At 36.6% G+C, this 16,384-nt stretch overlaps 1 protein-coding gene across 1 annotated transcript in view; it reads left to right on the top strand.

The window, feature by feature from the left end:
* tmem63c (transmembrane protein 63C) overlaps positions 1 to 16,384 on the top strand; it is a 106,220-nt gene that overhangs the window by 27,455 nt on the left and 62,381 nt on the right. Inside the window, exons 2-3 of the mRNA XM_056477656.1 lie at positions 12,641 to 12,885; positions 15,881 to 15,960. Coding sequence (XP_056333631.1) covers positions 12,688 to 12,885; positions 15,881 to 15,960 — 278 coding nt within the window. The 5' untranslated portion in view covers positions 12,641 to 12,687. The remainder of the gene's footprint in view (positions 1 to 12,640; positions 12,886 to 15,880; positions 15,961 to 16,384) is intronic.

Raw genomic sequence — 16,384 nt, 5'->3', positions numbered from 1 at the left:
ATCGGTGAGGTTTAGGGATAAGGGTTGGGTGGGGGGATCAGTCAGTCAGTCAGTTGACAGTGGCCTCTGGTGGATATATATGCGAAAACAGCAGGCACGAATTACAATCTTGAGAGAAATCTGAAATCTAAAAAAGGCGTACACAGCGGCCTTTGGTGGATTCGCGAAAACAAAAACTGTAAAAAACATAGCTCCTGGGATGTGTCTGGTGCTCTCCAGAATTGTATATAGGGGTACATTTCCAGCATGCCTATTACAGTTAAACTAATGCCATAAAAAAGAAAATGATATCGAAAAGTGGACCCTTGTGGACATTTATAATTTATAATCATTTCACAGTTAATTTGGATTACAAACTGTCAAGAGGTGTGAATACATAAAAACCACAATAATAGTGTGAATATATGAATTTATGTTTGTTCAATATTACATTTTTAAATTTAGTCAACAATTCAGTTTCCATGTTTATTTCATTATTACTTAAAATGTCAAATTGTTTAAATTTTAAATTAAGTTGTTAGAAAGCAAGCGTTCTTCCAAATTCCATTTAGTGTGAATGCAACAAGTCTATGACTAATGAAGCGGTCGAGGACAATGGAGTTAAGGATCCAGGTGCAGTTTATTAAACAGAATGGTCGTACTGGCAAGGTTAACACAGGGACAGATGGGAGCATGCAGGTAATCCAGAGAAGGGTAAGTATAACAGGCAAATAGTCAAGGCAGGCAGCAAAACAACATGAACAGTAAAACAAACAAGGGTCCAAAAACACAAAAGGCAAGACAAGGAAAACACTTGGAAATGCTCACTTACAGTTAACAAGCCTCAGCAACAATGTGTGTGTGCTGTGTTTATAGTCCATCTAATTAGTCCTGATGAGCTTCAGGTGTGTGAGTGAAGTGCATGTTGGGATCTGTAGTTCACTAAAGTTGCTGATTTGTAGTTTTCCAGCAATGTGCAAATGCTAGATCACTGGTGATCGGGACAATAGCACAGTGAATTCAAATTAGAAATTGTCAAGTGGTGTGACTCCTTTAATAAAATAAAAATAATATGGATTTTTGTATGTTAAATAATACAACCCTAAATTAAATCAACACTTTAGTTTCTATTTTATTTTATACAGTAATTACTTAAAATGACATTGTTTCAATTGAAAACTCCAAGTGTGAACGCAACAAGCCTGTGGCTGATTTGTATTGGAGAGGATCTAAGAGCTGATTTGAAGAGAACAGAAATGTAACCCAGATTCAGTGACTTTGCAGTAAAAGATGCAAGCAAAACACAAACAACAAGTACAGCAAAGATAAAAGCAGGCTGAAACATGACTCACGGATCTCCCCGGTAGAGCAATCCGATCTGATTTGGCGTTATTAAAGGTAATCGTTAGTCATTTCACGAGGGCATAACACTGTTTTATCTTTACTCTTTGACAAGTTTCATCAAACGAGCCGAGTTCACAGTGCTATTTATGTCTTCCTTTTCTGCTGTCTCAGGTTTTTCTCAGTTTTTTCGTACACATACTCCTCGATCATATGCTTGCTCAAGCAGGTAATGGGACTTCAGCTGACAAATGGTTTTGCTGTGTGGACAAGCAGTGGAGCTGATTCCTGTGGTTCAGAAGTCAGGCCAAATCTGATATTGAATTCCAGACCCACAAGATTCATATATCAAAACAGGAAAGAAACAATATCGGATAATCTAATATGTTATAGTGGATCACATATCATCATGGCACAGGTGTGCACGAGTTCCCCTACAATCTTTAGGGAGAAGATCCAGAGGACCATACTAGCTGATAGTTAAATATAAGATTTAAAAGGCTATTTAACTTTGTAATGTGACAAATTCTTAAAATAAACTGAATTATGGAGAGATATTATGTTAATTAAGGTTACTGTTTATAGATTTGATTGTACTGCAAAAGTTTTAGTAGGCTAAGCTATTATCGGCTGATATTATTTTCCTTTACCCATTATATGTGTGTATCTGCTTTGCATAACTTATTTGTAATATAATTAACACTACTTTATATTTAATGAGATAATATGTTAGACAAATGATCAGATATATGAAAACATAATAGTGGAATATACATTTATTTATTAATTTTTTTATTTAATGTAATTTATCATTTTTTGCAATGCTTATGTAAACAGTACTTCACCGTATAAAATGCTTTTCTTACTTTGAGTTTTTGTTTAGTTTCTAGTCCAAATATCTAACCATTCTTAAATCAAGAAGCGTTTTCTAGACAAGTAAAAAGTGTCGTCTTTTAAGAAAAATAATTAGCGAAAACTAAATCAGTTTTTCCTGAAAACAAGCAAAATAATCCAACACAGGCTCATTCTGAAAACTTTCCCTATATACATTTCTGGAGATCGTGAATTATGTAGCCAGAAGTACATATGGCTGCATTGCATGTTTAAAACGAACGATACGGGATGGTATGACACGATTCCTTATGTGCTTACCAGCTGAACGCTTACCACCTTATGAACAGCTTTCCCACTGTTACCAGTTTGTCCAGTAGCTCGCCATTTACATCAGCGGACTTGAGACGCAGAGAGGAGCTGACCGTGACAGCGGTTACCTCCAGAAAGCAGGTAAGAGAAAAACAGAAGCCAAAAAATAAAATAAATAAGTATATAACAGGGTGAGAATGTGGTAAAATCTGAACATGTTGTAAAAATCAGGTGAGGGCTTTTCTTTTTCTGTATTGCTTTTGAAAACTGTCATGTTGGGCTTAAGAAAGTGGGTGGGCAGGTCAATCGGTGCTTTTGAAAACACTATTGGTTGGGTTAAGGGAAGGAGGAGGACGGGTCAGTCGATCAGTCAGTCAGTCAACAGCAACCTCTGGTGGATTTACGTGAGAACAGTAAGCGGAAACGGTACTCGTGAGACAAATCTGAGATCTGAAAAAGCGTACACAGCGACCTCTGGTGAATTTGTGAAAACAAAAATGACAAAAAAACGTAGCTCCTGGGATGTATTTGGCGCTCTCCAGAAATGTATATAGCAATATACGGTTTTAGAATGAGCCTGGGTTGAAATAATCTGCCAATGGGCTAAACTAAATATTCATATTTCAAAACGATAACAAGATTCTTGTGATTTTAGTGCGCTGCTCTGGGGAGGTGTGTGGGAAATCATGATATATTGAGCTTCAGCATTGAAAGGTCTGTTTGTACTGAACTCTTTGCAGAAAGCGCACTTTATGCCTTTGTGTCGTTTATTTCAGCTTCTAGTCAGGAGCTCAGGTGGCTTTAGCTCTTGTTCCTCCAGCTGCTCACTCTCACAGCCAAGGGACTGTGAATCTTGCTTTTTAACAAATTTTCAGTCTTCCCAATAAACTACACCTAACAGAGAGATGCCACTTCATTTTGAGGAGTTCATCTTAATTATCAAACGTTACAAATGTAAAAGGTTGGTGACATAGATTGGGAGTCGTCATGGAAAATTCCACAACCACCTAACTAATTACAAGTTTAGAGCGATTTTTCCAGGCAAGTAGTGTGAGCATAAAAGTCTCTCCAAAGGGATAACCGTCCAACATCCCTGTGCCTGAACACTTACAGAGAATGTTTACCTAGATAAGTTCTAAGCTAGGTACTTTAATACGATAGTATGTTGTTCCAATCCTGAAGGAAAAGGATGCTGTAGAAACCACAATCTAACCAGAGGGGAGATGCCTGTGTCAGGAATTATATATGGGCTAGCCCTATTGGGGAAGTACTGAACTACATATAAATGAATATGAAAATGAAGTCAAGACAGTGCTCTGTCAGAGGGAAGACATAGGTTTACCCAAAGGGGAAACTGTTTTATGTTAAACAATTACGTATGTGGGGTTACCTTAAAGGGCACATAGGTTACCCCTTTTTTCATATTTAATATAAGTCTTTTGTGTCCCCAGAATGTGTCTGTAAAGTTTCAGCTCAAAACACCCATCAGATTATTTATTATAGCTGTTTGAAGTGTCTATATTATAGCTGGAAAAAAGGTTTTGCTGTTTTTTTGTACTGGCCCATTAAGGCTAGTCCTCCCCGTCCACCGTTACCACATGCCTGTCAGCAATCGCCGCCCTCGGCTGCCTCAGGAAGCAGATCTCATGTAATGTGTGTGAGAAATACTACAGTAAGAACTTTAACAATAAGTATTTGATGCATTTTTTTGTGGATTTGCAACGAGTCACACACAATGTCATTACAAAGTTCACGCACACACACAGCAAGGACACAAACACGTAGCGCAGACATACACACACACACACACACACACACACACACACACACACACATAGCTCAGACTCGCAGACACACACACACACACAGAGAGAGAGAGAGAGAGAGAGAGAGAGAGCGTTAAGCTTTGCACTCGTTTTGCACGCATATGTGACATGATACTGGTAATATCCACTGCTGTATGGATATCTGTTATATTAACGTCCACAAAGCGCGATTGATGCGCCTTCCTTTATAATTGTTCTGACACGCGGCTGTGCTGTTTAAGTGAATCTGAAGTAAATCGCTGTAATTCATTACACACGTGCACTGTTTTAAAACATTGTAAACTTGTGAAACTCACTCTTGATCACGTTTGATGATGATTGATGAACCTAGCGAACTGAACACACCTTTTATTCCCGGCTGTTTTGCACTCGTCCTCTCTTGATGATATGATTATACACGTGACTACCGGACATGTTAATGCGCGCAGCTGTCAATCAATATTGGTGGGCGGGGGAACCGCACTCCTACGTAAAGTTGCGGTCGATCTGAAAACCGCTCCAATTGGTCCACCATTTTTATGTTGTTAAATTTGAAAAAAAGGACTGGGTGTGTTTATTTCACCCCAATATGACAGTTTATACACTATACTTACACACATTTTTGTCCAAACAGCTTGAAAAGTAAATTTTTCACCATAGGTGCCCTTTAACAGGGAATCAAAATGAGGGTTTGATCAGCGGGCATACACTCAGATCCTGATCTGAGCCGAATGGTGAGGCCAATGGAGGAACTCTCTAGGGTTCTCTCACTAGGGTTCTCACTCTCTAGGGTTTCAATAGATCTCTCTGCCACAGAGAGATGCCCAAGAGGGCATGAGAGGCAGCCCGGAATCAGATGATCAGAACCTTCGTCTCCTATAATCTGCTAGTATGGTGGATCTGAACATTTTGAACAGTGTCCTGTATAAGTAGCAGCTAAAAAAAAATGCAGATCCAGGATCAGTACTTGACTTCTCTCCCTCTGCAAAAACTCCTGAGCAAAGTCCACAAAAGTGTGACTAAATAGGCAAGCCTGCTTTGTCTGTGTCTCATACCTGCCAGGTTGAGGTAGAGGTGGCATTCCCGGGTCACAAATTTAGCCATCAACTTTCCCAGGGACCAATCATCATTAGAGCATAGTTAGCAGACACCTCATGGGTGACCCAAGATCTTAGCATCACATTAGTGACTGCATACACTCCGCTCAAATATTCTTAAGTATGGCAATGATGTAATATGCAGATTCAGCAATTGCCATTGGCCACTTTTGAACAGATTCAGAGTGATTGGTCTATAAATAGAAATTCCCCCAGTTGGTCAGACAGCCCTCACTAGGCCCACACAATGCCCACACAGTTCCTATATACCATACAACAATAAATCTGTTATAGATCTATAGCTAATATGGCTTTATTGGACTCTCTGTATGTTCAATTTTCAAAGTGAAAGTCCAACATACATAGTAAGTTTTATATACACTTAGATAGACTAAAATAAGGTAACACTCTTGTGTTTTGGCAGTTAAACTTCTAATAACTCGGCTGCTTGTCCTGGTGTGCCTGACATAGAACGTGACCTAAAGTACATGCAAAAGTTTGGGTGGGGATGGGGGGTGTGGGGTGCTAATAAATAGTCTCGTATGGAACATAACAAGCCTTTTTCACCAGGAATTTATACTCACTGGATTTACATGAAAATGAGGAAACAATGGTATTTGAGCCTCATAGTATGGCTATTTCAATGCACTGAACTCTTATTATTCAGCTATATCGTGTATCCAGATTTTTATTGTATGACACCTTAAGTATTAATTACAGTATGCATTTCACAGGTTGTATATTGTTTTTTTGATGTTGATTTTACAAATGTATTAGTTTGAAAATTAATTGATTCGTTTCACGTTTAGAAACTGCTGAATCATGGCCATAGTTTTCTAACTGTGTGCATGCTGTTGGTTTAACTTATGGCCTGTGGATTAGAGTCAGACTGTAAAGCAGCGGAGCCATTTATGCCTCATCTGTCCCACTGGAGGAGCTCATCTTTACAGCAACAGTGCAGTGACCTTGAGTGCTGTTGGTCATTTGTTTAAGCTGACAGTTGTAAATTAGTGCCGTGTGGGTAATGTTGAATTATTTTCTAACAAGAAGTTTTCTCATCAAACATGAACTTTAAATCAGATTTTAAATGTGGTGGTTGCTTACTGAATAATTAACAAACCCAATTGCAGATGCAATGTTGTGCACTGTACAGTAGGTCAGTGTTATTGTAAAGCATTTTCCCACATTTTTGAAGCATTGTTTTATATATATTGTAAATACACTAAAAATATTTGTTTCCATATTTTGTGATTCATGTTTTTATTTTTCCGTTTATTTATGGGACCTTGATCTCTCCTCCAACAACGTTTAACCTTGAAAATTAGAATACAAATTTAAAGAACAGTATGTGAGAAGTACCCGGATGGCCTACTTCCAACGAGACTCGGAAGTGCGCATCCAATGGACGCTATGCTATCCTATGATGCATTGCGAGAGAATTTATGAGTGGGAGTGAAGCGAAGCTTTTTTTCATTTTAATTCAAATGTACTAGCTACTGAGTAGGTCATTTCGTACTCGTGTTGTTTCTGTGCTGACCTAAGAATATTTTCTGTCCATTCAGAAACCTTTTTGCATATTGGTTTTTACATACAGTTGAAGTTAGAATTATTAGCCCTCTTGAATTATTAGCCCCCTGTTTATTTCTTTCCCTAATTTCTGTTTAACGGAGAGATTTCTAAACATAATAGTTTTAATAACTAATTTCTAATAACTGATTTATTTTATCTTTGCCATGGTGACAGTACATAATATTTGACTAGATATTTTTCAAGACACTTCTATACAGCTTAAAGTGACATTTAAAGGCTTAACTAGGTTAATTAGGTTAACTAGGCAGGTTAGGGTAATTAGGCAAGTTATTGTATACTGATGGTTTGTTCTATAGACTATCGAAAAAATAATATAGCTTAAAGGGGCTAATAATGATAATATTAATAATAATTCATAAAAAAAACTTTAAAACTGCTTTTATTCTAGCCGAATAAAACAAATAAGACTTTCTCCAGAAGAAAAAAATATTATCAGACATACTGTGAAAATTTCCTTGCTCTGTTAAACATCATTTGAGAATTATTTAAAAAAGAAAAAAATTCAAAGGGGGGCTAATAATTCTGACTTCAACTGTATACAGTATGTCATTTAGTATTTTTATTGATTCATTGCAGTTTGGCTGGTTTGTCAAAAAGGTCAGTTTGCAGCATTACAAGTACAATTTGTTTTTTGTTTTTTTTTGGTTAAAAAAAATTATATTTACAGCTATAATTACAGCAAAAAAATGAACCAGGCCTATATCTGGACGAGACTTACCTTTGGGCTTGAGTGAACTGCAGTGTAGGAATCACTGGCTGCGACCGAAACCGCATACTTCCATATTATACAAAATCAGTATGCGAGCCTAGTATGTCCAAATTCATAGAATTCGTAAATCAGTATGCTAGTAGTACCCAGATGACCTACTACTTGACCTTCTACTTCCGGCGAGATTCTGAAGTGCGCATGCATGCTGCACTATTCCATGAAGCCCCGCGAGAGAATTCATGAATGGGTGTGAAGCGACGCAACTGACGCTGGTAGGTCACGTGACCATGACAAATTGCCGGATGTAATACATCGGAGTTCCATTTATACTACTCACATTCATACTGTATAGAACGTACTTTTCCAATGGCCGAGTAGTACGATTAAATTCAAATGCAGTACCTACTGATTATTAGGCCGTTTTCAGACGCAGCCAGTGTGTTTGCTTTATTTGTTCAGTTGTATCCTATTTAGAGACTGAAAGTGAGAGTATAAGATTTAAAAACAGGCCATCTTAGAACATGTAGTGTTTGTTTCTCAAAGAATCAGAGCATTTTAACAAATCAGATGAGTAAATGATTCATTAAAGGGCACCTATGGTAAAAAATCAACTTTTCAAGCTGTTTGGACAGACATATGTGCATGTATAGTGTATAGACCGTCATATTGGGGTGATATAAGCACACCCAGTGCTTTTTTTTTCAATTTAACAACATAAAAAACGGTGGACCAATTGGAGCGGTTTTCAAACCAACCGCAACTTTACGTAGGAGTGCGGTCCCCCCGCCCACCAATATTGATTGACAGGCATGTCATTATATCCTCAGTTTGTTGATTCACGTCCGCCATTTTCAGCGTGAGTAGAAGCGATATCACTAAAGGAACACGCTAGCTCTATTTTTAGATGCAAGGCTCATTGGGCTCAACACAAGATCAATATTCTCCACATTATCGCTCTAATCGGAATTATTGGTTGTATCTTTAGGTAGGTTTGCAAACATGTGTACTTCTCATTGAGTCTACCTTATACTTCAGCCGTTTGCATTTCTCGCGATCCCAGGTGCTCCCTGTGATCTTAACTAGCATGCGTTTTAGAATTCTAAACATAAGTTACACTCAAGTCGACGGCTGGGCGCCGCGGACCGCTGCAGACTTGAAGCGCCGTTGTGTGTACCCTGATAGAAACCTATGTTTAGAATTCAAAAATGCATGGCGCGACGATTCGGGACACTTCATGTTTCTGCCGCACCACAGAGAGTGTCTGGTGTGCCGTGTCGCGGCTTCAAGTGCTGAATGCGGATCCTCTCACTCCTGCTCCTCTCAGTCTGCCTGTTGCAAACACAGAGCGGGTGAGCTCATGGCCCCGCCCCCTTGTTACGTTGGGCGGGAAGAAGAAACTAGTTTACATGTGAAGCAACACACCCCTAAATCAGCAAACTGTGGACACGCCCCCAACATGACACTTTTTAACACATTATAATAAAAAAAAATCTGAATTGTGTTTTAAACTGAACCTAAACTGGCACACTCAGAAGAATCATAATATTAATATTAAATCATAAAAAAGAGGTAAACTATGTGCCCTTTAAGTCTACTTAAATGCTGCAGTTTGCTTTGTTAAATGAGTTTGCTTTTTCAGCAGTAGCTTTTACCTGTCAGTGGGTGGTACATGGTCCTAAGTAGCATAAAAGTGAATTTTTAATTTTAAACATTTGTATTTTACTTTGACCCAGTGTTTCCCAACCCTGTTCCTGAAGGCACACCAACAGTACACATTTTCAACCTCTTCCTAATCAAACTGAATCACCTAATCAGAAGAAAAGAGACTTGAAAGTTAAGGGGTCAGATAAGGTAGACATCCAAAATTTGTACGGTTGGTGTGCCTCCAGGAACAGGGTTGGGAAATACTGCTTTAACCTACTGAAAAGAAATGTGAAAGGTGATAAATTCTTTGAAAATAATTTGTTTTTATTCTATTGTTGAGGGCAAAACATTTAATGCAAAGGATGCTATTACTTTATGTATTAAAGTTTAGTTACATAGTCAACTACAACCACCTGACAATCTGTAGACATTGACTTTCATACTAGGAAAAACAAATACTATGGAAATCAATGGTTACAGGTTTCTAACATTCTTCAAAATATCTTCTTTAGTGTTCAACAGAACAAAGAATTTTAAAAGGTTTGAAATAAAAGATCAGTGATTAAGTGTTTGAATTTCGATGACACGCACATACACACACACTCTTATTTATTAACCATGTTTTATCTGTATGTTTTTCTACAATAGAAAAATAGGTGAATTACATTTGATTAAATGCTTTTTATGTGATGTTGTATGACTTGGCTTTGAAAAGTAGTTTGATGTGGATTGAGTTTGTGTGAGCTGAAAGTTGGTTTGTTTTACTATGGCAACTAGCAGTTTAAGGCACAGCATTATCTGTAAAATCAGCAAACAAACCGGTGAGTGCTGACTCTTTTGTGTGTTCCTGTTAATGCGCTTGAGGGCAATATTCATAAAGGTAACCGAAACACATCTGTTAATGCGAAAGAAACAGAGCTTTGTGCTGCCTCTGTGTTTGTTTTAAAGGTTTAGACCAAATTGACCAGTTTGTGTGCATGCTAAATGCACATTGCTTGAACCTGGCAACCATTTAAATATGGATGTAAAATGGATATAACAGAAATATCTGATCGATGCAAGGGTTGGATTTATTTTAAAATTTGGAATATAGAATAATTCTGTTTGAATGTATTCGTTTTTTGTGAAGGCAAATGTGATTTTTATTTCAGCTTTTCAATTTTCCAGTATTCAGTATCACATTATCCTTCAGAAATCATATTAAAGTGATGATTTGGTGCTCAAGAAACAATTCAGATTTTTTATTAGTTTTGACAATTCATTACCTTTTTTGTGTGTATGTGGAATGTGTGATACATTTCTGTCCAAAAAAACAAAAAATAAATAAGAGCTGCATTTATGGAAATAATTTATTGTCACTTATTACATTGATTTTAAAGGTTCCTTTACTTAAAAAAAAAAAACTTCTGAAAGGTAATGCGGATCAAACTATTTTAAATATTGCATTTGGATTCTCATTTGATCTTTCATTTTCCTTCAGCTTAGTCCCTTTATTCGTCAGGGGTCACCATAGCCAACTTATCCAACATATGTTTTACACAGCTGATGCCCTTCCAGCTGCAACTCAGTACTGGGAAACATCCATACACTACGGCCAATTTAGTCTATTCAGTTCACCTTTAGCGCATGTCTTTTGATTGTGGGGGAAACCGGAGCACCCGGAGGAAACCCACGCCAGCATGGGGAGAACATGCAAACTCCACACGGAAACACCAACTGACCCAGCCAGGACTCAAACCGATGACAGTGCTAACCACATATATAATGATGAGAAAGTGATCGTCTAGTACAGTAGTTATGGCTATTTTCTAATTCCAGAGCAGCAGTCTGAATTCCCAGTCGATATGTTCATACGGTGTAGGCCATTACACACATTTTGCCGATGGCCAGAGGAAGACGATTTTCCCATCCTTGCTCATGCACATCTTTTGTAGTAGCTGATTAGAAAGAATAATCCTAAGGGAAGAAATTACATATATTAAATCTTTTTTTCATCTCTGCTGTTTCTCTTAAACATTGGATTAAATGGTGATCAAATGGATCGTTTCGTTTTTACTGTTTTTGAGACATTTTCCCCAGTAATCTTTCAGAAAACACCTCAACGATGCAAACAAAAGTCTGAGATCTCAGTATTAACCAGTGTTACTTTAGTATACTATTTATAAAGTATTATATTGCTTGTTAATATTTATTATCAGTTTTTAAGAATGTGCCAACACAATCTCACGGCAATTCATAACTTTTTGATTTAGTGGCTAATTTATACGATTTGCTCATCCCCCAATGATGGTTGGGTTTAGGGGTGGGGTTAGGTGCCACGCCTCTTTTTCAAAATCGTACAATTTCGTACAACTGAACTCGTATGAATTCATACGAATTAGCCACTAAACTGACAAAACGTGAAATACTTACGTTTTCTCGTGAGATCAGGCTGAATGTGCAGGTGAAGGAAGATGCAGAAAAGTCCATCTCAACGGCAGTCGTTTAACCTTATTTGCACGCAGAAACAAAGAAGGTCAATGCACAACTGAACAAGACACAGGTGATAATAATTGGTAACTATGGAAACAAATTATCCTTGTCAGCTGGGTCCCAATTCAGAGGCTGCATTTTTTTTTGAAGGACACAGACATTGAATGGTCCAAAAGTCCAAAAAGGTCAAACAAAGAGTTGTGAAATGAGACAAATAAGGCTCTCACAAGAACTCAGATAACTGACAGTGTCCGGACAGAGCTAGTGTCCGGATTCTGCCACAAAACAAGAATTAACAAGACCAGAGTGGCAGAACCCTGACAGCTACTTTATAATAATACTTTACATTAGAGTACAGCAGTTTTCTTTTTTACTTTTTAAGAACAGTGCCATTTTTAATTAACTTTTAAAAGCACATTTTAATTTAAACATTGATGTTTTATTACTTTTTACCTGTACAGTGTTAATGTTCAAACTTTTTATAATGTTTAAAGTGGCTGACAATAAAAAATATTCATAATAATATGAATTAATCTGCCACGCTTTTGAACTGTGCAGTGCTGTAGCTGCTTAATTAGGCCTACTACGCTACTGTATTTCAATACTGGTCATTATGGTGGTACTTGGAGAGACCATTTTTATCTGAGGTGGTACTTGGTGAAAAAACTTTGAGAACCACTGCATTATAGTATTTCAAAATACTAAAATGTCAATAAAAGTCACTTTGTTAAACTGCAGAGTTGAATTTTCAACATCAAAAGTCAACAGAGTGGAGGTCAACATCCCATAATGCAATATATGAACTATTAATTAACAAATATGTTTTTACAGTGTATTTTTTTCCTGTCGTTTCTCCTCAGTGATGCTTTGACAGTTTAAAGGGCCTCCTGAGAGCTGCGCCGCTGCAATGGCGTTTGAGTCCTGGCCTGCAGGTGGAGGACGTCCTGTGGAGGAGCTGGACGTCAGGAGTTTCCTGAGCTCGCTGATGGAGGAGAACAGCACGGCGGAGAGGTGTTACCGCTCTCACTCGCGCAGCAGCGTACTGCAGGGTCTGCCCTTCGGTGGAGTGCCCACTGTCCTCGCCATCAACGTTGTCCTGTGGCTGGTACATCATCTCTGATAACATATATTCACATATTATAAAGAATCCATGCACCTTTTTCACATTTCCGAGTTTCTAGTAGAAGTCATCATAGTTGGGTAAACTTAGAGCGCAGTGAATGAGAAAGTACAACAAATAATATTTTTACAATCCCATTTGCTGAAATAATAAAAGAAAAGCTCCATGATGGTGCTATCATGACTTTCAGAAAAAGGGAAAAAATAGTGTGAGACTGATAACGGCAGCCAAAAGAGAGAACAACATCAAATTTACTGTCCCAGCAATATACACTGCATTACAAACACCTTGCATAAGTGGTCATTCGTTTTTTTGTAATTAGATGCATATATACAGTTGAAGTCATAATTATTAGAGCCCCTGAATTATTCGCCCCCCTGTTTATTTTTTTGCCCGATTTCTGATTAACGGAGATAGAAAAAATATTATCAGACATACTGTGAAAATTTCCTTGCTCTGTTAAACATATTTTTGGGAAATATTTAAAAAAGAAATAAAAATTCAAAGGGGGCTAATAATTCTGACTTCAACTGTATGTCCGCTTGCAAATATACGTAAATTTTTTTAAACCTAAATCTTAAAAACTTTAGGATTTAAGATGCTGATGACTGTTTAACGCGTCATACATCTTGTGAAAAGGCTCAATTAGCTGCGAATGCCTGACACTCATTTAATGTCAAGTCAGGTGTAAATGCTGTGTCAGGTGGGTACTGTGTATTTACATGACATTTAATGATTAGGGGTTGGGTTGCACTCTAATTGATGGTGTCGTTGTCAACGTGTAATTATACATTACATATACTGAGTGATGGTAATTAATAACATGAATGTGCATTAGGGTAAGGTTAGGGCTAGGTTTATGTCATGTAGTTTTGTATAATGTACTGTTATTAGTATAATAATGTGATAAAGGCATCATGAAATTAAATATTTCCAATAATTATTACTTGGGTAATACTTTACAATATGGTTATAGTTAATGTTAGTTAATGTATTTTCTAAGATGAACAAACAATTTCATAACAGAATTTATTCATTAGTGTTTATTCACATGTTAGTTAATGAAAACAAAGTTGTTCGTTGTTAGATTGTTAATTCACATTGCATTAACTAATGTTCACAAGCATGGATTTGGATTTTGAGATTGCATTAGTAAATGTTGAAGTATGATTAATAAATGTACATGTATGGTTCACTTAGAGCTCAATGCACAGCTAGAGTTTTAAAACCAACGATAAACTTCCGGTGGAAGGTTAGTGTGACTATTTTTAATTTCACAATTTGTTTTTACAGCATCGATGTAATGTAATTACAATACATTCAGTTAAATAGACTTAAGCATTCATTTAGTTGTTCAAGTGTAAAACGAGCTGAAAGACCATTGTAACCACTAGCGCCCATCAGTAGCAGGCTAACGCAGATATTCCATTGAAAATACTGGGGTAAAATAAACTGTCATATATTAAAGACATGGCAGGGGAAAAATGGAATTTACAGTAATGCAGTGCTTTTTGTCTGATCTGAGACCCACTTCATTTCGTATATCTAACAGGCAGTGAAGATCAGTGGGTTTTAAAAGGCACCTAGGTTACCACTTTTTCAGATTTAATATGAGTCTTTTGTGTCTTCAGAATGTGTTTGTAAAGTTTGAGCTCAAAACACCCATCAGATTTTTTATTATACTTTTTATAAGTTTCTCTTTTAGAAGTCAATGGTTACCGGTTTCCAACATTTTTTTTTTTAAATATCTTCCTTGTAGACTTCCATATTTTTATTTTTTTATAATATGGAAGTCAATGATTACCAGTTTCCCACATTTTTTCCCCAAAATATCTTCCATATTGACTTCCATATTTTTTTTCTGCAATGGAAGTCAATGGTTACCGGTTTCCAACATTTTTTCCCAAAATGTCTTCCATATTGACTTTGATTTTTTTTTTTTTTTTTTCTATTAAAGAAGTCAATGGTTACCGGTTTCCAACATTTTTTTTATAGACTTCCATAATTAAATTTTTTTTAACTGTCAAAGTCAATTGTGACCAGTTTCCCACATTTTATTCCCAAAATATCTTCCATATTTCCGTCAATATTTTGTGCTTGGGGGGGTGTTCTATTAAAAAAGTCAATGGTTACCAATTTTTTTCCCCAAAATATCTTCCTTATAGACTTCCATAGCTAATTTTTTTATATACTATGGAAGTCAAAGGTTACCAGTTTCCTACTTTTTTTTTCAAAACATCTTCCATTTTGAGTATTTTTAGTTTTTTTTCTACTATGAAAGTCAATGGTTACCGGTTTCCGATTTTTTTTCAAAATAAATTTTGTGTTCAGAAACTTCAGTTTTGGGTGAATTATCCCTTTAAACAGCACTCAGCAGGTGTGAGTTGATGATTAAATGTTGGCGCTGAAATCCCTCTTCCCCTTTAAGTTTAGGATAAGTTGCTAACCGTACTAAATTGAGAGCTTCCCAGCAGTCGGCCGGTGTTTTCTGTTGTCTCGTCATTGACTGCTTCTTCCGGAGTCATTACCAACCCAAGTGTGCATGCAGACCTCGCTGCCTGTTAGTTTCCAAGACAACCACTCACCTCGTCTTTCTCTGGCCAAAGAAATGCCTAATTATTACTGCTGCCCAGGGGTCTAGTCAGTCCAAGGGTTTACTCACACAAATAGCCTTTTATTTTTATATCAGCAGCTTTGACACACATTTAAAGTGCTGCAGTGTTTGGAGCAGCTGGCTATATTTCGATCAGGTTATTGTTCACTATGAATGTAATTTATGATATTGACATGTTAAGAAATTTTACATCCACTTTTCAATTACATATATATATATATATATATATATATATATATATATATATACATGTATATATGTAATAAATTGTATTATTATTTTTGTTGTTATTATTATTGGAAATATGTGTATTATGAATATATACAGCATTTATACATGAATTAATGTGGTGTTTCTGTATTTTAGTTCCTGCTTCTGATCTTCTCCTGTTTGAGAAAGGCAGCATGGGACTACGGCCGTCTGGCTCTGCTTATGGAAAATGACAGGTATCATCTCATAAGTGTTGACAGTTTGGAGAATGCATTAAGATGTAAATAATTGAGTGAGTGTGAGTATGTTTGTGTGTGATGTTGGAGTGAACTGAATGCTTATCAGGTCAATGTGAGATCCTGGCGCCACCTGCTGGTTACTGACGCATATTGTGATCAAGAAATATATAATATAATATAATATAATATAATATAATATAATATAATATAATATAATATAATATAATATAATATAATATAATATAATATAATATAATATAATATAATATAAAAAAGATGTTTAAGTTTAAATGAATCATCAAAATATAATGAATGTTTGAAATTTGGTTGGGGTTTTTTTTTGGGCCATATAGGCACATTATAGCTTATTGTGGAATACAGATTTATTTTTTTATATGCTCAAAAGTGAAAATGTGACAAG

The sequence above is a fragment of the Danio aesculapii genome, chromosome 17, assembly GCF_903798145.1.
Source record: "Danio aesculapii chromosome 17, fDanAes4.1, whole genome shotgun sequence".
NCBI classification, from domain to species: Eukaryota; Metazoa; Chordata; class Actinopteri; order Cypriniformes; family Danionidae; genus Danio; species Danio aesculapii.
Note: the sequence above shows the minus strand (reverse complement) of the source record. Positions and strands in the feature narration are given on the sequence as shown.